General features: G+C 40.4%; 1 protein-coding gene across 1 annotated transcript; it reads left to right on the forward strand.

The window, feature by feature from the left end:
- The first annotated feature begins 20 nt into the window (after window positions 1–20).
- ARGLU1 (arginine and glutamate rich 1) lies at window positions 21–26,066 on the forward strand. Its single transcript, XM_025924201.2, has 4 exons — window positions 21–620; window positions 8,630–8,855; window positions 11,152–11,235; window positions 25,247–26,066. Exons 1-4 carry the CDS (start codon window positions 274–276, stop codon window positions 25,409–25,411), a joined length of 822 nt encoding a protein of 273 aa, XP_025779986.1. The 5' UTR covers window positions 21–273; the 3' UTR covers window positions 25,412–26,066.
- Window positions 26,067–26,421: the final 355 nt, after the last annotated feature.

Genomic DNA, 26,421 nt, shown 5'->3' on the forward strand with positions numbered 1-26,421 from the left:
CGCAGCGGCGCGTTCCGCGCGGGGCATTGTGGGAAGGGCGGCCGGTGCAGCCGCGGCTGCCATCTTAGCAACTCCTGGCGTTGCGGCCTGGTCGTCGGAGGCGGCCTTCGTGGCGGCGTTCACCTCAGAGAGCGGTATAAAGTCAGCTGGCCGACGGCCTTCCTTCCTCTGGCCTCGATAGGACGCCCAGCCCGCGTCCAGAGGCGGAAGCGAGGGCAGTGGGACGCGTGCGGGGCCCCAGGCCAGCGGTTAGTCACAGCGTCGCCCGGAAGGATGGGCCGGTCTCGGAGCCGGAGCTCGTCCCGCTCCAAACACACCAAGAGCAGCAAACACAACAAGAAGCGGAGCCGGTCGCGGTCGCGGTCTCGGGACAAGGAGCGCGTGCGGAAGCGCTCCAAGTCCCGGGAGAGTAAACGGAACCGGCGGCGGGAGTCGCGGTCCCGCTCGCGCTCCACCAACACGGCCGTGTCCCGGCGCGAGCGGGACCGGGAGCGCGCCTCGTCCCCGCCCGACCGCATCGACATCTTCGGGCGCACGGTGAGCAAGCGCAGCAGCCTGGACGAGAAGCAGAAGCGAGAGGAGGAGGAGAAGAAAGCGGAGTTCGAGCGGCAGCGAAAAATGTGAGCGGCCACGGGGGGAGGGGCGGGGAGCCTGGCGGGTGGGGGCCGGCGGGGCTGGGTGGGCCGAGTGGGGGCGTGAGGGGGGCGGGGGGGGGCGTGGGTCGAGAGGTCGCAGGAACCTGCCCGAGAGGCTGCAGCCCGCGCGAGTGGAGAGCCTGGGACCGGACGGACCCACGAGTTGGCTGGGCTGGGAAATACCGGGGCTTGCGCAGGAAGGGCTTGGAGCAGAGAAAGCGATTTTGGCGCGAGAGCGGAGCTGAGTGCCGGAAGTAGGGGGTGGAGTTCAGAGTGGGGTAGAGGCGCTGCCTCGGCCAGTGAGGGCGTGGGATAAGGGAGCCCGTAGAAGGGATGGAGAGCGTTTGGGGCCCGCTGGTGGGGAGGGGGGGGGGGAGCCGGAAAGAATTAACCCTTGGGATGCAAATTGCAGCTGGCCAGAGCATTCTAGTACCGGGGCTTCGATTTGACAGGGCTTCTCGGGAAATGAGACCCTGTTGGTGGTCCCAACAGTGCAGCCAAACATGCATTTTATGTTAGTGAGTTCCTTTTGTTAAAGATGTCGCGGTTGCTTTCCTTTTTTTTTTTTTGAGTCTGTTCGGGTTTTGTTTGTTTGTTATTTTTTGAGCTGCAAAAATAAAGTGCACAAACCTTGAGCCTGCAGTACGATGAATTTTGATACTTGAATTCACCTGCATAACCACCATCCCTATCAAAAGTTGCTCCGTCCTTATACTTCTCATTTATATGGCTTTATATTCCTGTGTAGCAAAAGTAGGTGCATTCCTGCGTTTTGTTTTCCCTTGTGGTAGAGGACACTTGAATATTTGCTTTTATTTTTGCATTGCTCACGTATGGAACTTAATGTAGGGAAAATCAGGATCACAGTGAGGTCCCCAACTTGAAATACTGTTGGGGTAAAAGTATCTCTGAGAGTCACCTCTCAAGTATCTTTAGATCCAAGAGTAGGTACAAATAATTCCAAATTGATCATCTTTTGTTTTTAAAATGTAGGGTTTGGGTTTGGTTTTGGTTTAAGACCATAGTACCCTGATGCTCTAGGTATTCATTTCTCAAAGCCAGTTGGAAAGGTAGTGTTAGATGTGAACTGTCTGTGTTTAACCGGCCATCTTCCTCAGCCCATCGGTGTTTAGAAAGTGCACACGAGGTAGGAGAATTACCTGAATTTTGTGAGACAGATATATGTACTGATTGTTTAGGGGCTTTAAATTTTTCTGCAGTTGGCTTTGCGTTATGTAGATTTTTCCAGCAGAGTGTGTTTCTAAGGAGCAAAGTTTTTAAGATTTACGGGACTGGGGCACTGACTAATATTACAGAGGAAGCAGTACCTGGAGAGCTATTTGCTGTGTGTCTTTATTTTTCCTTTATGTAGAGCTGTCGGTGATACATACATTAACATCAGATACATACAAGTAATTGTTTTGCAACAAACCTTGATTATATAGAATCCGGGTTTTTCTGGTATATAACAAGATCCTTAACTGTAAAAATGAACTCTCAAATAAATGTCAACAGATGAACATTTTAAAAATTAAGTCATGTCTCAGATAATTTTCCCACGTGAAAACAGGTGTCCAAAGAGAAGTTATTTGCCATTCTCTAAAAACCTATGACTTGTAGGAAAAATAAAAGGGAACTTGGTATGCAGAGAATAATTAGAGGTGTTTAGCAAGCTGCACATGAATAGCAGGGACAGAAACCAGGGATTAAAAGAGAAAATAGGAGAGCTGTATAGTTGCAAGTTGGCAGAAACAGCAGATTACCATTAGCATTTATGAAGGGAAGAGGGGCAAAGCGAGCAGCCACCTGTACACTGAATTCTGTGTGCCATGCAGTAGGTACTCCTCAGTACGGTGTAATGTCTTAGATAGAACACAAAGGAAACCATGGAAAGACCTAGGTTTTAGAGCCTTGGAAATGGGCCTAAGTAGTTGTGTGTCTACAGGTCTCATTCAGCTAATACGGTTCGAGCAATTAATAAGTGCCAGGCACTGTGCTAGGTGCTGCTGAGATAAAGATAATTGATCCCTCTCCAAGAAGCTTAAAGACTGCTAAGTGGGTACGTAATAATAGTGTGGTAAATTCAGTGATAGTGATGTGACTTTAAGAAGGAAGCATCTCAGATGGGTAAACACCTTCGTCCTAAGGAATGGGTGGTAGATAGAAATGAGATTGTCCGGCAAGGCATAGGAAGGTACATGTGGACCAAAACAGAGTCCCTTCAGCCCTTGCCAGAGTAAAGGGAGCGAGGGGGGCTGAATGGCTTACAAGTGAGGTAAAACACGGGAAGTTCTATAAGTACTAACATCATGGAGTCTCTTTAGTCAGGGGAGGTAAACAGAGGCTGAGAATCTTATAAAGGAGTCATGTTAAGGAGCTTGGATTTCATCCTAGAAACAGGAAACGTTTTGAGGAGGTAAATGGGATGAGCTCTTTTTTTCTCTCCCTCCCCACCCCCCCAAAACAGCACTGAATGCTGTGTAGGATAGATAACTAGTTACAGTAAGACCACACAGGAGTAGTGAGGGGGCGGTTGTTGGAATGGGAAAGGACAGATTTAGGAAACCGTGCAAATAAAACTGGATTGGAGCATAAGGGAAATAAAGCATTAATATTGGTTCTCGTGTTTATATTGTAGCTATTGCACGTCGGGCACCAAATGTTTAAGGAACTATTTGTGTGGCAGACGGTGGTTAAAACGGCAGAAACCTGATAGATAGCGGACAGGGAACGGTCGAGCACTGTGGGCACTTTAACACTTGGGTATAGTGAGTTTATGCGAGTTTGATATGGGAGACTGAAGCCTTGAGGAGGAAACCTTGAGAGTAGATAGAACGACCCAGGTAGCGTGTGAAGGCAAAAAAGCAGTTGGCTTACTGGACTGAGAGGACCTTAGGGAATGTTTGTTGGAAGAAACCAGTGCTTGCTGGAAGCAGAGAAGACAACAGAGAGCATAGTGTCCCTGTACCTGGAAAAGGGTCTGTGGGAGGGGAGAGACTGCAAAATTTGAATACTCTGTTGGGCTTAACTAATTTTGTGGTAATAATGGAAACCAGATTGCTTTGCTGTTTACAATTGTGAAGCCTTGAATAAATCACGTACCTGTAAGCTTGATTTCTTATTTGTGAAATGAAGATACTGGTCTTCGTTATGAAGATTAGAAATCACACATTTATGAGGCGCCTGGGTGGCTCAGTCGTTAAGCGTCCGACTTCGGCTCAGGTCATGATCTCGCAGTTCACGGGTTTGAGCCCTGCATCCAGCTCTGTGCTGCCAGCTCCGGGCCCGAAGCCTGCTTCAGAGTCTGTGTCTCCCTGTCTCTCTGCCTCTCCCCCGCTCACACTCTCTCTTTCTCTCTCTCAAAAATGAAACATTAAAGAAAAAATGGCACATTTAAAGTATCTAGACATACTTGGCATATAATGGGCCTCCGTATATAATGTAATATAATTTACGAAATGCAGCCAGATTGTGCCTGGTGAGTTTATGAAGTGCTCTTACGAGTTATATTAATATAGTAAAAGGTAGACCTTAGCATTAAATTTTTTTTTCTCATTTCTGAATAGCTAGTTCACATGTTTCAAAATTGAATTCAGAAGTTCTACCTCTTCCCTGTGTCCCAACCATTTAGTGTGGTTCTCTCTCCTTATCATTTTCATATGTATTCTTTTGAAATGGCTTTGTGCATGTTGTATTCACTGTGCATGTTGAAAAAATAGGCAGTTGTAAAATAACTTGCAGCAAATCCGGAAAATGTTAATGCTATAATAATTTACTGTAGCCTGTTATAATCTAGGTTTCAATATGCTTAGTGTTCAATTGCATGACAGGTTGAGAGCCTTCTGAATTAAAGTATCTAAGCTGAACTGGGATCTATATGAGTGATCCTTAGAGTACTTGACGAGCTCATTGTGAGAGTAGAGAACAGCTTTTATGAGCAAATTCAGTATGTGGAACTGTATTTCGGGGACACTTAGGGCTTTAAGACAAAGGATAAGGGCATAAGATCTAGCTGATGTTGATAAGAAATTTATAAATTTTTTAAATGATTTGGGTAAATATTATTGTATGCCTTTGCCTTTGTAGGGTACTATAGGTCTTAGATCATGAGCTTTGGAGTCTACCTAGGTTAGGAGTCCTCTCTTAGCAAAATGCAGTGACCTGGAGCCCAGCTAGTAAAGTATTCCTATGCCTTGGGAATCATCAGAGGTGTAACTGATGACATGGTGTATAAAGCTGTTGGCACAGTATTTGGTGCCTATTCAGTACTGAATTAATGCTGTTTGCTGTGATGTTATGAAGCACTTCCTAGAAGGAAACTCCTAGGGTTGAGTTCATACACGTTAAAATATTTCTGTATAATATTTTAAATAATATTGCCATTTGCCATGTTCAGAGTCATACTCTGGTTTGACAGTGCTGTATTGCTGGGTCCTTACTGTTTTAATAGTTACCGTTTTAAAGTTGGTGGTGACTGGAGTTTTTAAAATACCTGAAAGCATGGAGGCATGGAAAAAATGGGGACCTAGTGTTATACATACTACCATCGAAATCTTGAAGATTGTGATTCAGCCCTTTCAACATTGGCACAAATTCTTGGCAAGGGAATACATTGAGCAGAGGAGCCCGAGGAAGAGATTAGAGCCACTAAAGAACATCAGGAAAGTGACAACTCCTATGGCAAAAGTTTTAAGGAGTAGAGCACCTGGGTGGCTCAGTCAGTTAAGCATCTGACTCTTGATTTCGGCCCAGGTCATGGTTCTTGGGTTCAGGCCCCACGATGGGCTTTGTTCTGGCAGCGCAGAGTTTGCTTGGGTTTTGGGATTTTCTCTCTCTCTCTCTCTCTCTCTCTCTCTCTCTCTCTCCCCCCCTCCCTCCCTCTCTCCCTCCCTCCCTCCCTCTCCCCCTCTCCTCCTCTCCCCCTCTCCCCCTCTCCCTCTCTCCCTCTCCCCCTCTCCCTCTCTCCCTCTCCCTCTCTGTCTCTGCCCCTCCCCTGCTCACACACCCATACTCTCTCTCCCTCCCTCTCTCTCTCTCTCTCTCTCTCTCTCTCTCTCTCTCTCTCTCAAATAAATAAAAACTTAAAGTTTTAAGGAGTGGATAGGCAGTGACATGAAATGTTTTTTATAAGATACTAATGAGCAAAAGTATTTGGTTTTTTTTCCCCAAGAAAGTTTCAGTGCCCCTGGTGAAAGTTAGCCTTCTACCTCTTTATCATTGATAATGATAATAAACTTGTAGTCAGTAAAGATGAACTGCTTAATTCACTTGTACATGTGCCCATTGTTTTTCTGAATTCAATGTGGGGAGAGGGGAATTGAAGCGTCATTGAGAGTAACTTTTTCAGTGCTAAATCTGAAAAATCACTTAAATTTTTTTTTTCTGATTGTTGCTACTAAGAATAGCAGCAACAACAAAAAATTATATTGTTGATAATACTTGTAGGGGAACAGTTCTGCTGTGGTGCCCTGACCTTGCCTGTCTCCACGTGGAACACAGCAGCAAGGCTTAATTACAGTCACAGTGGTGTGTCCTGTGCTTCCTCCAGGAACAAAGGGAGATAAGCAGCCTTGTGAGAAACTCCACGAGGCCTTTTCTCATCCTCTCAGTTTCATTTCAGCTTGGGACTTTCCACTTGCCCTCCCCTCTGGGCTATAAAACCACTGAGCTGCCCTTAGAATTGACTCCTTAGCAGCAAAACAGCCCACTGCCTATGCCTGTATTGCATGTCACCTGTCCCCTCTGGTTTGGTGTCCATGAGTGGGACCAGAAACAGCTGACACTGTGCTGATCTGGCTTTTGCTGTAAGTAATAAACTGAATTTATTTAGGCTTATTTTCTCCATACTAAATCAGAAATGTGACCCCATTAGCCATTGTGCTATTGCTATTACTTACAGACTGCTTGACAAAAAACCCTGAATATGTATCAGGTCTCTTCCATCTTTCCAAAATTCCTAAGTTATTTGGCGACTTTTCTAGCGATGAGCTAACCTAAAGCCTTATTCCATTCTTCTCTCTGCTTTTTACTTTGAACTGTTTTAACTGAAACTGTTTTACGTTGTCCTTAGAGTTGAATTGCACCATTTTTGACATCTTAAAAGAGAACTTCTTCTTAGGCTCCTTTACATTTACTAGCAAAAGTTTGTTTGTGGTGAGTGGTGTATACTTTTAAAACTTTGCATTGTGTAAACTTTCCAACTTCTACAAAAGTGGAAAGAATATTATGACGTTAATACACCCATCATCTAGGTTTGACAGTTATCAGGCTTATTTCAGCCTAATATTTTTCTCTTTGGATGAGGTAAAGAAACAAAATTTTTATATTTGAAATGTAGTTTAATTTCCACTAAAATCCCTGCCTGGTTTCCTTGAGGTATGTCTGGCAGTTCATTTTAGTGTTGGGATAGATAACTATTCTCTTTTATTGAGCTGCTATAGGTAAAGGCTTATTGAAACTACCTTAAACTGTATTTTATTCGAAGTTATTGAATAGGAAAAGGAGCATTGTTTAGAGTATATGTTAGGCTTTTGTATCTTTTTAAATAAAAATCAATAATTTAGTGTTGGGAGGAAATATTTAAGAAACAGGCAACAGAGTCTTCAGAATGGGATGCATATGTCTGGAACCTAGAATAAATAATTGTGCTTTTTCAAGTAGTTACTATCTCCTTGTCAGAAAAACATAAGAGGTTATAAATGCAGAAACTGAAATGAATCAGAATGTTAAAGATACATTGCTGTTAGTATGGTATCACTGTGAATAAGTAACAGGAGTTGAGAATAAAAGCACTTGAGTGGGAATTGAATTCCCCCCCTCACCCCCAAAATACAGTTTAGTTGAAGTGGATTGGGGTGTTTAAAGGTCACTTAGACACTATAAAGTCTTTACTAAACATGTAAATTGAATGACTGGCTCATACATATTTATGAGTCATCAAAAGATATAAAGGTTACAGGTTGTATTTAATTTCATGGGCTGTGAGAAAGTTGAAGCATTAATAATAATAAATTGGCCTCTTAGGATTTAGATATACTTCCAGAGCCTCTGAATTTATTATTAATTCAGTACAAATTATTGTCTCAATACAGTGAGCTACATATGTACAATGAAATTTTCCAGTAGCCCATATTGGATGTCATTGGTATAAAATGACCAATTTTATACTGGGATGTCATTCCCAGTAGACCATATTGGATGTCATTGGTATAAAATGTACATGGTGTCCACTACAGTGCCTTGATAAATGTCAGTATTTTCAGTGCAGAATTTGATTTTGAGTAAATAAGTTGGTTTATAATATCTAGATGGGATTAAAATAATTTAAACCGTATCATGCGTCATTAAACTTTTTATTAGAATTGGCAATATATTTTCATCTACCCTCCCACGTCTTGAAGAGCTTTTAATTAAAAATTAACCAAAGAAAGAAGGTACACTGAAAGGTATTAGGTTCAGAACCTGAATTAAGTTGGTCTGTATTTTCAGAAAAAGCTTCATTGCCTTCACAGTCTGAATCTCTTTGAGTCTGTATTTCTTCTGATTTTGCTAGTGGGGGGCAGGGGATGAACTTAGTCTGAATTGCTTGCTACATAGTATTTTCTCCTGACTTCTCTTGAAGCTCAACCCTTAGACTGAGTGCATTGGCAAATGAGTAAATCCATGCACTTTGTCCTTTCGTTATAAAGTTGGTAACAAAAAGTAGACTTCTTGTTTCAGATTTCTTAACAGTTCTTAAATTAAAACTAATGAATTAAGCTCTTTGTTGAGTCATTTTGGATTTAGAAAGTGAAAGCTAACAAAAACATGATTTCATATTTGTTCGAGTTTCTGTATCCCTGAACATCTTGGTATCTAGTATTTCCTTGAGTGTTGCACTCAGATGAATTATAAAATCATAGAATCAGGCTGAATGTTTTACAGACGTATAACTAGTTTTAATTCTTACGTTTACTTCTGTCATCTAAGTCACTTTTTTCTACTTTGTGTGCTAGTCGGCAGCAGGAAATAGAAGAAAAACTCATCGAGGAAGAAACAGCACGAAGAGTGGAAGAATTAGTGGCCAAAAGGGTAGAGGAAGAATTGGAGAAAAGGAAGGATGAAATTGAGCGAGAAGTTCTCCGAAGGGTGGAGGAAGCCAAGCGCATCATGGAAAAGCAGTTGCTCGAAGAACTCGAGCGACAGAGACAAGCTGAGCTTGCAGCACAAAAAGCCAGAGAGGTAACGCTCGGTCGTTTGGAAAGTAGAGACAGTCCATGGCAAAACTTTCAGTGTTGGGTGTGCCTCCTGCTCAGTTCAGAAAGAGATGGAATACAGACTAATTCCTTTCTCATCTAAACTTAACATTGCTGCGAAAGTTAATTTTTTAGCCTGTTCAGAAGTGCTGACTGACATCTAAAAGTTACTTTCATAAAACGTATTCAAGGATACTTTTTGATTTAACGGAACTGGCTTACATATTTGAGAAGTGTTTGAAACTTTTGCCATGGCTGCAGGACTTACATTCTTTTTTGGGAGGGTGGCGGGAGACAGGGAGTGGTAAAGGGAAAAGGTTAAAAATCCACCTGTGGTTACGTATTCTTCTTTTCTGTTTATCATTCTTACTGCCTAGACTGTGAGAGGCTTTTTGCCTTCAGTCAGATTACAAAGAGCAGGGCCTAACATTGAGTGACAGCACCTGCTTTTGATAAATAGGTTTTCTTGCTCTTCTTTTTTTCCTTCTTTTATCCCTCACCCCCTCCCCCAAATCCTGCTTCAACACAATGGACTAATTCTGGCATTCTGATCATAAGGCCCTCCCTCCATTTTCCTAATGTGTTTCAAAGAATCTTTTTAGGAAAAATGTCCAGAGTATTCATCCACTTTTTTTAGTATCTACTAACAACTCCTTTTTTTCTCTAGAGAGTTATGAAGGAACAGGTTGTCCTTGTCTGGAGTCAAGCTAAACACATGATTTGTTTTATCAGCAGCTGGAGCAGAAGTTGAAAATGTCTTTCTGTGAGACAGTAATTTGCTACTGAAGCTTTATGGCTTATTTGCACTGATTACTCCAGGTTCCTAAAACTTGTTGAAAGTCACTGAAACACTCAAGGCAAATTACTTTACAGTGCTGAGTGTCCCTTGACATAGTTTGTGTAATGAATACGAATTCCATTGGTGCGTGCCATAGAAAATCCTGTGGTTCTATTTTCTCGACCTTAAATATTTGACTCAAAATATATGTCTCATATCATTGTTAATCTTGGCATTAGTATGGGCAAGTTGGCATCATACTAAATCTCTCTTGTTTTCCAGTAAGCTTAGCTTTTCAAGTGCATTCTCCCTTGTGCTGTCTTTAGATACACGTGTCTATATTTGGTAGCTATCACAGACTGTGCAATTGAATGTATGAAATTTTACTTATATCAGTGCTTTTAATAATGGAGATAATTTTGGAGTAATGGTGCTGTCTTGTAGCGAGTTATTAATCATAGGAAGATTTTTTTCTCTTCATTTGCTTTTTGTTTCGTATTAACAATTTTTTTTTACACGGACACAACCCTCTGACAGTCTTTCCAAATATTAAAATCATTTGAATATGTATGCTGTGATCTGAACACTGCCCAAACCATCAAGCAATCTTCATATAGTTTGCATTATAAAATCTCATTAAATTCTCCAATAAAAAATAAATTACAGAATTTTATTTCCGGACCATGCACCCCCTGGATTCCTGAATTTCAGTTCAGACTGTAGATGACAAGATAAGCTGCCTTTAGAAATTGTCAACATCTGAATGTTAAGTCCATTTTCCCCATGGAAGAAGCCCTTAGTTCCATGAAGTATGGATTACCATTTGTATTTTTCACTAACAGTAAATGTATTTTTCTTATTAATTGTTTGCCTTAGGAATGATGAATTACATTTTTTGTTCCTTCTTACCATAAACATCTGCATTCCTCAGCTCAGCCTTCCTTGTATGTTGTTTCTTTATAAATGGTTGAGCTGCTGATGCAGGTATTGCCAAGCTAACAGTACAAATCATTTTAAAGAGGAAGCTGGCGCGTATGGCAGCCGAGGAGCACACTCTGCAGGACACTGGACAAGACAGTAAATATTCAACTTTTAATGCTGATTAAAGGAGTATAGGTAAAGAATACGTAGGTATACATAATTGGTGAGACAAATATTCACTTTATTTATATTTTATATATTATTTTTTTAATTTGGTAAATACTATCCAGTTTTGTAGTTGTCCTTGTTGATTTGTGTGATATTAAAGTATTAGTAATAATTGCCAGGAAACTATCATTAGGGAGGGTTTAGTCGGTTGCTGTTTGGACTGGGAGGGATGATTTAAATTTAGTGCTAGAAACAAATTTTAGTGGCTGCACAGTTTATCATTTGTCAGACAGAAGGTAGCTATAAAGCTGCCCTCTAAGTCAGCTCAAAAAAGTTCAGAGGAAGATTAGTAAATATTTATCAGTAAAAATAAACATTTTGTTTTTCTAACATCTTAACATGTCCTCCCCTTTAGGAGGAAGAACGTGCAAAACGTGAGGAGCTAGAGCGAATACTGGAAGAGAATAACCGAAAAATTGCAGAAGCACAAGCCAAACTGGTATGTATGAAAAGCATTTTTTATTTGCTTTGCTGCTTCAGATTTTGTGGGATGATTTTGTGCTTTATCATGGACACATTTTTTTAGTCTTCAGGGCTGTTTGCAGGGATTTGAGGCAAGAGCAGGAATGGTTCATGAGATTTTAGCTAGTGTCTTCCAGAGGAATCCATCTGGGGGCAATCCAGAGATTCTAGTAACTCTGGAGAACATTCTGAAATTTGCATTTAAAACAGGGCTCCTGGGAGAATTGTACTATCCCCAGTCCCAGAGTTTTTCTCTCTTCACCTCATTTACATTTTTTCTCCCTGGATAGTAAAAACAAAAGCTTGGAAGTATTTAAACTCAAACACAGCATTTCACTTCACATGAGTGACCTTGTTCCCACCCAGTTACTGGGTATAGTATGTAGGGAGTCTGTATTTGATAGTGTGCCAGACTCATAAGCTATTTTTCCTATTCCAAGTTTGTAATCCAGCAAGGAATACAGAGACTTAAGTAATTATGACACACGGATCTAAACAGGGGTGAGGAACAATTTGGAAATATTAGTGAAGAAGCCAGTGTAAGAACATTGAGGTCATCTTTTGAAAATAGAAAAATACTAATCTGTGATTGTTTCTGCTTTTCCTTCCAATTCTTTTTTTTTTTTTCTTTTAGTACAAAAATCCAGAGGTTTTTGTTTGTTATGTTTCTTTATTTTTAGCACAGACTGGCACTTAAAGTAGAATAAAGAAGTAGGATAAAGTTTTGGGTGGCCTAGGGATTTCCATTAAAAATGTATATTCTGAAGCAGTCTCAGTATGAGGAAGAAAACAGAATGAAATGACTGTGGATACAAAAAAATCCAGGAAACAAAAGGAAGAGACCGGCATTAAAGGAAAAACTTTCTTTGCCTCATGAAAGTGGCATATAGGAATTCTACTTTGAAGTAAGAATCTAAATCAGGTGGAAGGGAAGTTACTTAGGATGAACGGAGAATGAGTGCTAGTTCGTGCCCAGGAATGGAGACATGACCCAGGAGGGACTCTTGCTTCTAGACATCTTAGAAAAGTTTTGTTTACTTAGAAATGTGTTGAGAAGACATTTGCTGCGAAGTCATACTGTCACATGAAGGATAAAAGCAAGTTGTAAGCTCTCGTTAAGTGGTTTAGAAAAAACAAATTTTGTGACTGTTTATAAAGGCACAAAAAGATCTGAGTTGGTCTAAGTAATTAATTGACAGTGGATCCCAATGAGAGTAGAGGTGAAGGAGGATCGTAAGTAATGTGTCCCGTAATTGATAAGAATGTAAAAAGTTAAAACTATGGTCCAGTTGGTTCTAAGGCATAATCTTTTAAGAGGTGGTATGCCCCAGATAAAAGCCAGTACTGGAAATATCAGTAACTTAATGCAACTTAAGTAAGTAACTAAGCGACTTAATGAGGATGACACCAGGATTCTTCATGCACATCGCCATCCTGGTTATTGTAAAGGTCATAGTGAAAGGGAGGGACTTAATCCTGCCTTTCCCAATGAAAAGGCCTTAAAATCTGTTAAGGTAGAGCAAGCACTATGAAAGTGAAATGGATGAGGAGTCATTCTGAGGTCTGTCCCTACCTGCTCATTAATGAGTACGTGATCGTGCTTTTTTAGTGATGCTAAGAAGAAAATCTCAGTTCAGGTAGGAAGAAGGAAGATGGAAAGTATGAACCTTCATTTGAGTCTTGAACGTTGAGCTTTTTTGAAAGGTAAATATAGTGTGGTTTGTAGGGCCTGGATGTTTCCAGAAGGGTGGAACAGTATAGCTGGTATTGAAAATGTTGTATCGGCATCACGAAGTGGGGGGAATCCCTCTTAGACCATGGTAAGAGATTGGATAGCATGGTGACTTCGGTTTTGGGTGGCCTGGAATGCCGGATTATGACTCCTAGAACAGAGTTCCTCCGCTTATGCCCTGCCAGGATCCCTTCTGATCCCCAGGTAGCTAGCTGTCTGGTGCCTAGGGAAACTTGGCGCTTTATATTTCTTTTGGCAGTTTTCTTTGTTTACCCACACACAAACCATAAAAACATAACTTTCGGTGTGTCCTTACTGGGAAAAGATCAGCAAGCTTATTCTAGAGCAGTGCTTCTCAGGTGGTGGTAATTTTTTTGTTTTTGTCTTTTAATCCTAATTTGTCTCAGCCTATGTTTGCAAAATACAATTAAGATGAATTACTAGAAAAATGACATCAAGTGGCTATAAAAGCTTCTAAAACACTCCTGGTTTCTACATATCTTGTTATGGATCCATTATGGTTTGCAGACTATTGCTGATTCATGGATCATACCTAGACCAGCACTGTTCTGGAACATTGGGATTTGGCAGAATAGACCGTGCATTGCATGTTATCAGTACAACTTTCGTGAAAAGATATCTTGGAGAAAAAAAGAGTTTGCATTTGAGACTGTTTGGTAAGAATTTGCACATAACTCATTTGTTTCCTGTGCATGATAATGTTGGAAGCTCAAGAAATAATTGTCAGTGTTGGAGAAAATTTTTATTTGTTTCTGTTGGGCATCATCTATTGCAGGGAAACTAGCACATCCTTTGTGTAGGAAAAGACAGAATGTTACTGCATAAAGATGCCAGGAGCGTATGGAGACTTTCGTTCTTGTCCATTTCTCATCCTCTCAGTTTTCAGCAAGTTCTTTCATCTTTTCACACATTTATTGGGAGATACTACTGGAATATATTCTTTTTAAAAGAATAGATACTTAGGGAAATATGCCCATGTTGTAGATGGCACGGGACTTTTCCTGAGTGTGTCAGTAGTGCTGGTTTATCTTGTTGAAGCAACAGTTCTGTTTGTTTTTATGACCTAATAAATATGCTAGAAATGTGGACCGGTTCATGGTATAGCAAGAAGAATGGGATGCATTCTTAGCTTCTAGAAGGCAAGGGGAGAAGAGGGAGCAGCCAATCCATAATCCATATTGAGAATTTGTTAGGTGTAAAAAGCAATTGATAAGATGTTCTCTTAAAGTATTTAATGTACTTATTGTGGAGACAAGGACAATTCCAAGAAAAGTTAATAATATGAAAATACTAAGTAGTGCAACGGGTGATGTGTGATAATTGACATCATTGCCCAGGTCTCTAGGGAGACCTGGGAACCTTCCTGGAAGAGATCGTGTGAGCTGGGCCTCCGTGGATAGTTAGAAATTGCACTTACGATGGGGACAGGAGTGTGAGGAAATGAAGCAGGGAAAAGGCCTTTTGGGGTCTTAGAATAAAGGCAAGAGTGTGTAGGTGCTCTTGGGATAGTGGGATGGGCCGGAGCAGTGAACCAGCTTTTTGTGTAGTCAAGAAGGTGGTGAGGTAAGTGATGGTAGATGAGGTTCGAAAGCAGATTTTTTTTTTTTAATTTTTTTTTTTTCAACGTTTATTTATTTTTGGGACAGAGAGAGACAGAGCATGAACGGGGCAGGGGCAGAGAGAGAGGGAGACACAGAATCGGAAACAGGCTCCAGGCTCTGAGCCATCAGCCCAGAGCCTGACGCGGGGCTCCAACTCCCGGACCACGAGATCGTGACCTGGCTGAAGTCGGACGCTTAACCGACTGTGCCACCCAGGCGCCCCTCGAAAGCAGATTAAAGGAGGGTGGGGAGAGAAGGTTCCCCAAAGGGTAGTTCTTAAACATTGTAATCTTGAAAGAATAATACAAGGATTTCTTAGAAGTCAGTAAAGAAGACCAACTCCCTAATAGAAAAAGAAAAGAGACTTAAAAGAGAATTCACTCACACAAGTGGAATGGAAAAGTGCCTTCATAAATTCTTGACAATGTAGCAAAACAAAGGACTCCCCTCCCCCCCTTTCTTTTCCTCTAATGCTAAATACCAGTAGAAAAAGACTTTTTTTCCCTCATTAGCACCAACTGTTGGCAAGGATAAGGTATAAAGGGACCTTTTTATGTGGTGATTTGGGGAATTTAAATGGCTGTGACCATTTTAGAAAATAACAGTGAATCAGTAAATATCAGGAGCCTTTAATTCTGTGTCTAAGAATTTTATCTTGAGAAAAGTGAATCAGATACAAGTAAACTAATAAAGAAAAAAAACTTTTCCCTTTATTATTTAGAATAGTGAAAATTTCACAGGTTTTTAGATTACTTATATAGTTGGTTTTTCTTTAGTCAAAGTATTTGTTAATCCAGGGGAAGTAGCTAAATGCAGAACTTACGTGTACATTATGATCCTGCTAATTTGAAAAGTATATTTGCACGGTTTAGTAGATGGGAAAAAAATGCTAAGAATCGTTATCTGTAATTGGTACACTTAATGTAACTTTATACTTTTCTCTAGTTTCTATATTTTCTACAACTAACATACATCACTTTCATGATCACATAAAAATAATTAGTAGAGAAAGTAAATTTAAACCACACTTTGACTAACTTTTAAGTAGGTCCTTATGACAAGTTCAAAGATTGATCACAGTAATGACTGTAATAAGGAATGTATTAGCTTAGCCCCATGGGTTCTCTCATGTAGAATTCATGTTAGGTACTCTAGACCAGTAGTTTTTGCTCACATCCGTTCCAAATTGTTTGTCAAGATATTTGATTTTATCTGTCCAAAAGGAGGCAAAAGCATATTAACCAGTAGACATGCTTGATGAATAAAATCAAGGAAGAATTGACACGTGTCTTGGCTTGCCTGGACTTGGCTTTTTGGCAGATTGGTATCTAGTTCTGCCTGACTATTGGCAGTGCACCACTGTCTTCAGATATTTGAAAGGGTATTGTTAGTACAATGGAGATTTTTAATGTTTTTTAAAAATGTTAAAAATAGTACTAAAAAAATTTTTTTTTACTCCTCTTCACAAAAGTTTTTTGTGATGTGCCTGGGAAAAGCCCAGATATTATTCTGAAATGTGTATGAATCCTACTTATTTAGAAAGGGAAATATACTAAGAAAAGCGATAGATGTTGCTGTGGAATTCAGTGTCCCTGCAGGAGGCTAGAGCAGTAGGAAAAACATGACCCTCAGACTATCCGTGGGTGAATGAAAGTGGTAGTCAAATGTAATCTGGTTAATTTGTGAGTAAATACTGAAACTATAATAAGAGTCAGACGGACAGTTTCTAATAAAATTATAAACATGCTGATAAAAAGGAAAAATTGATTTTAACTGGGAAACATTGTTTGGAATTTTTAAAATATATGCAAATCATAAGTTTGAGATCTACAGTGTATTTCCTCTCTTTAATATTAAAAACAGTTTCTTTGTGGCGCTTGGGTGGCTCAGTTGGTTGAGTGTCTGACTCTTGATTTCGGCTCTGGTCATGATCCCAGGATGGTGGGATTGAGCCCTGCATCTGGCTGCATGCTGACCATGGAGCCTGCTTGGAATTCTCTCTGCCCCTCCCCTTTGCACGCGCACTTACTCGATCTCTTTCTCTCTCTCTCTCTCTCTCAAATTAACAAAGAAAAAAATAGTTTTTCCTTACCCACTTGCCAAATAAGGAGATTTACTATGTTCATCATGCTTAACGCTTTGTACCTCTCTCTTTTGAGAAATGAAAAAATTGTACCATGTTTGGAAGTTGATTATATGTGAAATGTGTTCCACATACTTAAAGCAAACCAGAGCTCGCTTTGCAATTAAGAGATATCTCTGGAAAATACCTCCCTGCGCTCCTCCCCCCTCCCCCCCCCCCCCACATACACAAAGCTATTTGTGTATTCTGTGTCCTGATCTCCTGTTACTTTAGTAACACTAGTTACCTGTGTGGTCCCAAAAAAAGAGTCTTTGTGGATATGATTAAGTTAAAAATCTTGGGGAGTTTATCCACTATGCCCTAAAAGCCATTCCACATAACCATTGTAAGAGGAAGGCAGAGGGGGCTTTTACCACAGTACACACAGGAGAAGCTGAAGACAGAGCAGAGAGAGCTTTGAAGATTCTGGCCTTGAAGATTGGCGTGATGTGGTCAGGAGACAGGGAATCCTGGCAGCCACCAGGAGCTGGAAGAAGCAAGGAATAGACTCTCAATCTAGAACCTCCTAATGGAGCGGGCCTTGCTGACACTTTGATTTTGGACCAGTGATCCTGATTTCGAACTTCTGGCCTCCAGAATAGTTTTATGTTGTCTGGACCTACCCAGTTGATTACTAAAAATATGGAAGTAGTTTTGGAGTTGGACAGTTAAAGTTTGGAAGAATTCTGAGGCACATGATAGAAAATGCCTGGACGGCCTTAAAAAAGACCGTTGGTAGAAATAGGGACTTTAAAGGTGCTTCTGGTAAGGCTCAGAAGCAGAGGAAGAGGATGTTACTTTAAACTAGAGGGAAGGAGGTCCTCGCTGTATAGTGGTAGGAAACCTGGTAGTGTCCTACAATTGTGTGGAAGGTGGAACTTCTCCGTGTTGAACTGGCATATTTAACTAAGGTATTTCTAAGTGAAGTGTTGAAGGTACAGTCTGGTTTCTTCCCCTGGCTGTTGATAGTAAAGTTCAAGAACAGATAGAGGAAAGAACAGATAAGTAAAATGGAATGAGCAGTTGATGTTTGGAGAAAATTTCAGCCCATCTAGATTACAAAAGATGCTATAAAGTCAGGAGGCTTCCTGTTAAAAAACTGCAAACAAAACCAAGGCTGTGGCTGGACAACCATTTGCTAGGGCTGAAGAGATTATGCCTGTGACTCATAAGTTCCTTCAGGCACTTTAGTAGCAGACACCAGGAGTAAATGAGATTATCCAGGAAAGATCTGTTGGGGAGCATCTTGTCCAATGGCCTGCCAGATTTGGGAGACCCGCAGGGTTTGTGAGGATGCTGTGTCAGCAGAAACACTGCCAACTTGGACCGAAAAGGACATGGGGAGGACACCGTGACGAAGGGCTCGCAGACTCCCAGCAGACTCCACTCGTATAGGAGAAGGTGACTTGAGGACAGCACAGAGAGAAATTTGAAGATTGGAGCAGTGCATAGACAAGCCAAGAAACCCTGGCAGCCTTGAAGAGGCTTGAAGAGGCCAGGAACAGATTCCCTCCGAGAGCCTACAGAAGGAAGGCCCTGTCCACAGAAGGTGGCCCTGTCCACACCTTTAGTTCCAGTGACACTGACTTTGGACTCCTTTGCTCCCAGAGTAAATTTCTGTTCTCTTAAGCTATCCAGTTTGTGGTAATTTGTTACAGTGGTTACAGGAAACTAATACAAATGGAAAAGGAATTGGGCATTTATAGTAAGTAGAGTGAGCTCATCTAAGTTGAGAGAGCACAGGACTGAGTGATATATGCAGTTAATAGTGATGTATTTACACGTTTTAAGAGAGACAGGGACGGCATGGCGCCAAAAATAAATGTCAATTAAATATTTTAATTTGTAACGAAGTGATGGGGAGTTAATGGAAGAATGTTTAGTCAGGGAGAGGCTTGTTTTCAACTGATAAGGTAAAAAGCTCATTTAAGAGTGTGTTAGTGTATTTTGGGCAACAGTATTTGGAAAATGTTCTGGATATTACTGAATTGGCCTTATATAGTGTGAGTGAAGGACAGAAAGTCAACCAGAAACCCACTGAAAGCCTGTCAGAAGATGGGCCTGGAATTGGTAAGGTGGCAGGAGAAACTGTAAAGAGAGTAAACCTGGTTGAGCGATAAAAGTGCCCAGAGGGAGGAAGAGGAGAAAGAAGAGGAGAAAATGTGGTGTGGGAACCAGAGAAGATCTCATGCTGACAGCCAGGTATCAGCAGGCACTTGAGAAAACCTCCACAAAAGGGAATGAGTGACCAAGGCAGACAGAAGCACTGACTTGAAAGAAAAGAGAACTTAGGGTATGGAAGATTAAAAGAACCACATCTGGATGAGTTCACGTTAGGACACAAATACTAAAATCCTGAAGGTACGAGATTGGTGTTTGGGCAGTATTCTTAGAGTGGTCTCTGCTGAGCCCTGGAGGACACTGATTTTTGTGTCGAGTATCCCGTACCAGTCTCGGCTATCAGTTCCCTCTTGAAGCAGTTGTGTCCACTTTTAAGTAATACGGGATCTTGGGAGATGTTCTGTAATGTTGACGTTCCAAAAATATATTTAAGATTATAAAGGTGTAGCAACTGAGGAATTGCAAAGGAAAGGGGCTAGAAGGAGTGATACGAATTCTCTTTATATGATAGCTAACAATATCCTATAGCATACACTGTAAACATTAGGTAACAGAATAACCAAATTGCCATGGGGGGGGGATTACTTTTTTTAAAAAATCCTGGTATGTTACTTTTTTTAACCTTGTACGTTAATAATTTCAGAAAACTTTACTGATCCGTAATTTGTCAGAATTAATTACTTCAAATTTCTTTTTAATATTTTTTTTATGCATTGTTTATCTAAAGTGGGATAAACATTACACTTGTTACAGGGGGGAAGATGAGTCAAAGAATTAAAGTTACAAATGGCAGAGTTTAACAGGATGTGTGTCTGGGAAGTTTAAAATGGAGAAATCCACATTTCTGAGTGGTGGCATGATTTCCTAATCGTAATATTTTTTCATCCTTGCCTGTCATTCCTGTAATCACTGCTGATAACAAGTAATTCTCTCTCTGTATTTTTGATTTCGTAAAATTTCGTATGTATTTTTAGTAGATTTCAGCATCCTTATTTGCTGAAAAACTGCTGCTAGGGATCACCCCAATGTACAGTTAGAGACCGTGTAGGTGGGGGATGCTTAGAAAGGTGCAGTTGTAATAAGGACACTGGGACCTCTGGGTAGAAGAGGGGGGAACAAAAGGTACTGGAAGGGGTAAATAGACTCTTCTAGAATGGTATACTTTGCTTTTATGTATTTTATCTCACCCGTCACTCTTCCCAGTGAGGTACAGGGTTGAAAGCCACCTTTGTGAGGGTCCTGGACTTAATGGCTAAGAAGGCCCACCCTCTTTTCATGGCTCTAGTATGGTGGATGTTGGCTTTCTCTTGGGCCTCCATGACATCCATGTGTAATCCTTGTAGGAGAGCTCGGTATTGTTTTTCTGTATGAATACACGTGTACATCCCCCCGCCCCCCCGGAATAGTTCTTTCTTTTGCATGCATTTGAAACAACAGAAGGGTGGAGGAGTAGTGGATATTCCAGGGGCATTGGGAAGGAAATGGCATATCAGATTGCAGAGGGGGCTAGGGTTTAGAATACCTAGCAAATAAGGTGTAGGGTCAAACCTCACAGATGGATGGGGTAGGAAACCAGTTTTTCATCATTTGAGAACCACTATATTAAAATTGATGGTTTTGGGTTTTGCTCGACTAGTTTTTTTGGTTTTGGTTTTTTTTTGGTTTTTTTGTTTGGTTTGGTTTGGTTTTGCTATGGTGTAATTGAATAATATTTATGCTTAGTTTAAAGCTATAGTGGAACAAAGTATAAACATTTGAATGTAAAGACAGGATATTCACCTGCTCACTTCATTTTTAAAAGTCATTTCATTATCAGGTACTTCCAGTAGGCACTATATGCTCAGCACTAAGGGAGAACCAGAGAGACTGCAGCCCCTCTTCTGCACACATGCACTTCCGTCTCCTGTATTTGTAAACCTGGATGACATTGAAACTTTCTTTACCCAGTCTAATTTCATTGGTGCCTGGGTGGTGGCACAGTCTTGGATTTTGGTTCAGGTCATGATCTCGTGACTCATGAGTTCGAGCCCTGGGTAGGGCTCTGTGCTCACGGCTCAGAGCCTGGAGCCTGCTTCGGATTCTGTGTCTCCCTCTCTCTCTGCCCCTCCCCGACTTGTGCTCTGTCTCTCTTTCTCTCAAGAATAAATTAACATTAAAAAATAAAGTCAATTTCAGTGCAGAATCAGTATTTCCTGTTAATGAAGGAAACTAGTTTAAAAATCTTGTTCATTTTAATTTAGGTATGTGATCACATCATTCAGATTTATTTTTTAGAAAAATAAATGGTTCTGTCTCTTTTTTTCCCCATCCACCTACTTTTCATTCCCATCTCCAAAATATATATTCAATTATGGTTTTTGTCTATTTTTCCAGAGTTTAACATGCATATTTTGGCAGATACACATGTATTTTTATTCTCCCCTTTTTGCAGAGAAATAGCATACTATACATAACTGTTTGGGACTTTGCTGTTCTTAACAGTATAACTTGGGGGGTTTTCCATTTCAGTATGTAGGGATTCCTATTTTTGTGTTTTTTTTGTTAACCACACAGTAATTTTTTTGAGAGTGCGCAAGTGCTCTCGTGAGTGGGGGAGGGACAGAGGGAGAGAGAATCTTAAGCAGGCTCCCACCCCAGCTCGGAGCCTCGGCTTGATCTCATGACTGTGAGATCATGACCTGAGACAAAATCAGGAATTTGACACTTAGCCGACTGAGCCACCCAGGTGCCCCTGCACAGTGTCTGTTACATAGATTTTGCATAATTTAATAGTCCCATATTTGGGAATTTTGGATTTCTCCAGTCTTGAGCAAGCTATGTTGCATTAAAAAACCTTGTTCAATTTAGCATGTTTGCAAGTGTTATTTATAGGATATTCCAGAAAATTAATTTTCTGGGTAAAAGTATTATGAAGATAAAATTTTGGTAAGTAGTGCCATAGTACTCTTCGTAAGCTAGTATTTCGTATTTCACTTTTGAATTTGTCAATATGATACAGTGAAAAATAGCGTGTAATTTTAATTAGATTTCTCTTAAGGGTGAGGCTGTGATGTTCAAACTCTTCGCTCTTTAAGGATCTAATCTGCTTCGTTGAGGGCTGAGTTAGAACCATAGGCAGCAGTGAATCTGGGTGTTTATATTGGTAAGGGTTTCCCAAGCACATGGACACAAAGTAAGATTCTTTACTATTCTTTGATTGAATTGTACTTGCCAGGCTCTTACCCCAAATGTGTGATGATTTGTTAAAATTGGGCAAAGTAATTGGCATATGAATTTATTACTGAGGATGAACAGAAGTAGGTAATTCTTTTCTGTTGTAATCATCAGTGAAAGTCTAAGCACAAAAGTGGAGATTTGAGATGGATGTACAGGTGGGACTTCAGTAGGAGGAGAGAATGGCAGGAGTATAGGAGAAGTGGAGGCAAGATAGAAAGCAAGCATAATTTTGACATACTAGCAGACACACAGTTGGAGCCAGATTATAGAACGTCTTAAATAGTGTGCTCATTGGGGAAGTTAGGCCATATTCCACACCTGGTGGAGATCACTTGGGAGCATGAGAGAACAGAAAGATGTTCCCAAAACTGGTAGTGTTCTGTAGGGTGGATGGTGGATGAAGGGCAAAGACTGGGAATGAGGAAACCATTTCAGGTCTCTAAGAAGATGTGGGGCCCTGTGCTGGTGTGGTGGCAGTTGAAATGGAGGACAGGCTCTAGATGAGAGAACGTAATGGAAAAGAATATAAGGGGAGGATTAACAAACTGGTTGGCTATTTGCTTGTGTCGGGGAAGACAGGATAAAGCTACAGAATATGGGTTGCAATAGAGAAGGTAGTAGAGAGGGCTGATTTATTTTAGGGTTAGTTTTGAGGATTCTAAATCTTGGACATGTTGACGAGCTCTCTCTCTGTCCTGTAGTGTGCTGTAGCTTAAGAAACGGAGCTTAGGGAAAAGGTCTGAAAGAGAGATCTATTTCACCTCTCCATTGGATTTTCCATCTTGCCTACTGACCCAATTCCCACTTTTTAATTTATTTTTTATTTTTTTAATGTTTGTTTATTTTAGAGAGAGAGTGCAAACGGGGGAGGGGCAGAGAGGGAGGGAGGCACAGAATCTGAAGCAGGCTCCAGGCTCCGAGCTGTGAGCACAGAGCCCGACACGGGGCTTGAACCCACAAACTGTGAGATCGTGACTTGAGCTGAAGTCAGACGCTTAACTGACTGAGCCAGCCAGGTGCCCCCAAATTCCCACCTTTTAATTCTGATCTTCCTCCCATTTGCCCTTCACTTGATTTCAGTGGATTTGTCCCACCATCTATCTTCTGCCTTTTAGTCTACACCCATACCATCTTAAAGTAAAACAAACCTCTTTGTGTTACTTATGTATTTAAATGTCAGGGTTTTTTTTTTTTTTTTTTTTAAACATTCTATGCTGCATACCAGAGTCCATCATCTTTCCGGTCTTCTGCTGAAAAGCCTGTAATTCAGTCACATTGAATGTTACTATTTCAGAATAAAAAAAACCTATCAGTGGAGACAAACAGAACTGATCAGGGTAGAGAGCCTTAAATATTTTGTTTAAAAAAAAAAAAAAATGTTCAGTTGGAGACGGAGAGAGCGTGCACATGCATGGGGCAGAGAGGGAGAGAATCCCAAGCAGGCCCCATGCTGTCAGTGCGGAGCCCTATCTCAGGAACCAGGAGATCTTGACCTGAGCCAAAATCAAGAGTCAAACACTTAACTGAGCCACAGATACCTGGAGCCTTAATGTATGTTTTGAACCACTGTATTTTGTATGAAAGAATATGTGGGAAGAGAAAAAAATTTTAAAAGACTTCAAGTGAACAGAAGAATGAATAAGGAAGTCATTGAGAATGGAGTTTCTGACCATCTAGAAAATAATTTTAGTAGAATAATGGAGACAGAAGTAGTGACTTTAAGACTTGACTTTGGAAATAGGAAAGCATTCACAGGATGCAGTGAGTGTTTTAGGATAAAGATCAAATAGGAAAGAAGGGACCACAGTGATCACTGAGATTTAAAAACTCAAAGGGTTAGAACAGGTTTTCTCAACCTTGGCCACTTTAACATTTGGGAGTGGATAATTGCTGTGGGGGGCTGACCTGTGCGTGGTAGGATGTTTACAGGCATGCCTGTCCTCTACCCACTAAATGCCAGGAGCCACTCTCCCATTCGTGACCACCGGAGTCACCAGCACACATGGCCTAATGTCCCTTGTGCTGGAGGGGTAGACTTGCACCTGGGGGATGGGGGGGAGTAAGGAAGTAGACCTGAAGGAGAGAGACCATGAGGAGGGAGAATTGGAATGGCTGGAATTTTTTGGTAAAGAGGGGAAACGTATAGACAACACAGGAAGGGAGTTGGTTACTTAAGACTGAAGGAGTTGAAGTCACCACAAAAGTTAATTATTCCAGTGTCCATTTGAAACCGAAAAGCGTGTTATAATCAGCGGGTGAAAAGGGTATTTAATTTTTTTCACTCCAGAGAAAGGGGTCTTTAGTATTTCTTGATTGCATATTGACGATATAATGTAGCCCCAGTAGAGGTTTGTTTTTTTTTTTCCCTGTAACTTTTTTTTTTTTTTTTTTTTGAGCTTATTTATTTCTTTTGAGAGAGAGAATTCCAATCAGGCTCCGCACTGTCAGCACAGAGCCTAACTCGACGCCTAAACTCAAACTGCAAGATGATGACCTGAGCTGAAACCAAGAGTGGGACGCTTAACCAACTGAGTCACCCAGGCACCCATCCTATAACTTGTTTTTTAAGTTTATTTATTATTTTTTTTGAGAGAGAGCAAGCATGCAAACGGGAGAGGTGGGAGTGGGGGAATCCCAAGCAGACTCTGAGCTTTCAGCCAAGAACTCAACTACCATGAGATTATGACCTGAGCTGAAATCAAGAGACAGATGCCTGACTAAGCCACCCAGGTGTCCCTCGTGTAACTTTTTTATATGTCTTTCTAATTACAAATCTAGTTCTGGTAATTGGTAGAGAACTTAACCATTTGAAGAAACCGGTGCCTTTGTTCATAATTGACAATCTTAATCTGATTCACTGAAGATGTGGATAAAAACAGGTACTAGGACAAAATCTATACTGGTTTCGAGATACGATTTTTAGAAATTTCCATTTTCAAAATGTGCAAGTGCTTTTCTACAATTTTTAAATATATTTTTCATAAAAAAGAAAAAATAGGCAGAATTAATAAGGAGTTCTTTTCTAATTCCACTATAATTTTTCCTTTATCACTTTTTGTGTGAGTTTTATTAAGCATACTGTAGTACGTATGTTCCTGTGTCACCTGATTTCCCAATATTACTAATGGAAGACCTGAAATTCTTGGAAGTTTTAATGTTTACTTTTAACTTTCAGGCTGAGGAACAGTTGAGAATTGTTGAAGAACAAAGAAAGATTCATGAGGAAAGGATGAAACTAGAACAAGAGCGACAACGTCAACAAAAAGAAGAACAAAAAATTATCCTGGGCAAAGGGAAGTCCAGGCCCAAACTGTCCTTCTCACTAAAAACACAGGATTAAATTGCAAACTCTGAACTTTTTACAAAGAAAAATGGAAAAACTTTGTATGGTAGCTTCATGTTGAAGTGGTTTTTGTTTTGTTTTGTTTTTGTTTTTTGTTTTTTTTTTTAATTTGGAAAATCTGGAAAAGTTAGCTTGTTCTAATAGGGGCTCTGCTCTGCATTCCTTTTCCCCCCTTAACTTCCATTAAGTCAAATCCTTATCAGATCATTGCTGTCTTCTAAAGAGGGATCTATTTTTCATCTGTTTGGATTCTGTAGTATGGTCTGAAGGAGAGCAGATCACTTGGTAAACTGGATGGTCTGATAAGGTTTTTACTGACCCATTGACTTCAGAGTTCTACTCTGTCTATTACGTCATAATGCTGGTTTTGCTGACTTTTTGTTTTTTTATATATTTATAAAAAAAGAAAAAGTTGGTAATTGCATTGGAAGCTCCCAGGGTGTTACTGGACCTGTGTGGTGTATTGTTAAACCAGTGTCCTTGATGCTCCTGATACAGGTAAGGAAACAGTTGGTCAGCTCTGGCACAAACTATATATACAGTTCAGTATTGTCTCTGTTCAGTTTGTTTTTATTTCATTGACAAAATCAAACCAGCATTCCCCATTGTGTAAATAAATGATTTTGCTGAATAAAGTAAAGTCTTAAATTCATATGTTGAAGCAATTTTTTTTAAAGTTCTGTTAAGTCTTAAAGAGGGTGGTTTACTTTTTGATGGTCAACAATTTAGGAATCCTAGAACCATGCTATATTTCCTCATACTTTTAAAATAGGATTTATATGTACATTAAATATCCTCACGTATTAGTATTTAATGGCTATTTTTACAAATACCTAACTTATGCTGCTACGGCAATTAAGACGTCAGTATTACCTTTAAGAAAGAGCACCCAGAAAAAGATTTAAATTCTCAATCCTGTGCCTCTGTTTTAGGATATAAAATACTACGATCACAAATTATACTTAATGAAGGCAAGAAAAATGCTTCTAAAAATGTATAGAACCTTA

Source organism: Puma concolor, chromosome A1 (assembly GCF_028749965.1).
Source record: "Puma concolor isolate L17-30 chromosome A1, mPumCon1.1.hap2, whole genome shotgun sequence".
NCBI lineage: Eukaryota > Metazoa > Chordata > Mammalia > Carnivora > Felidae > Puma > Puma concolor.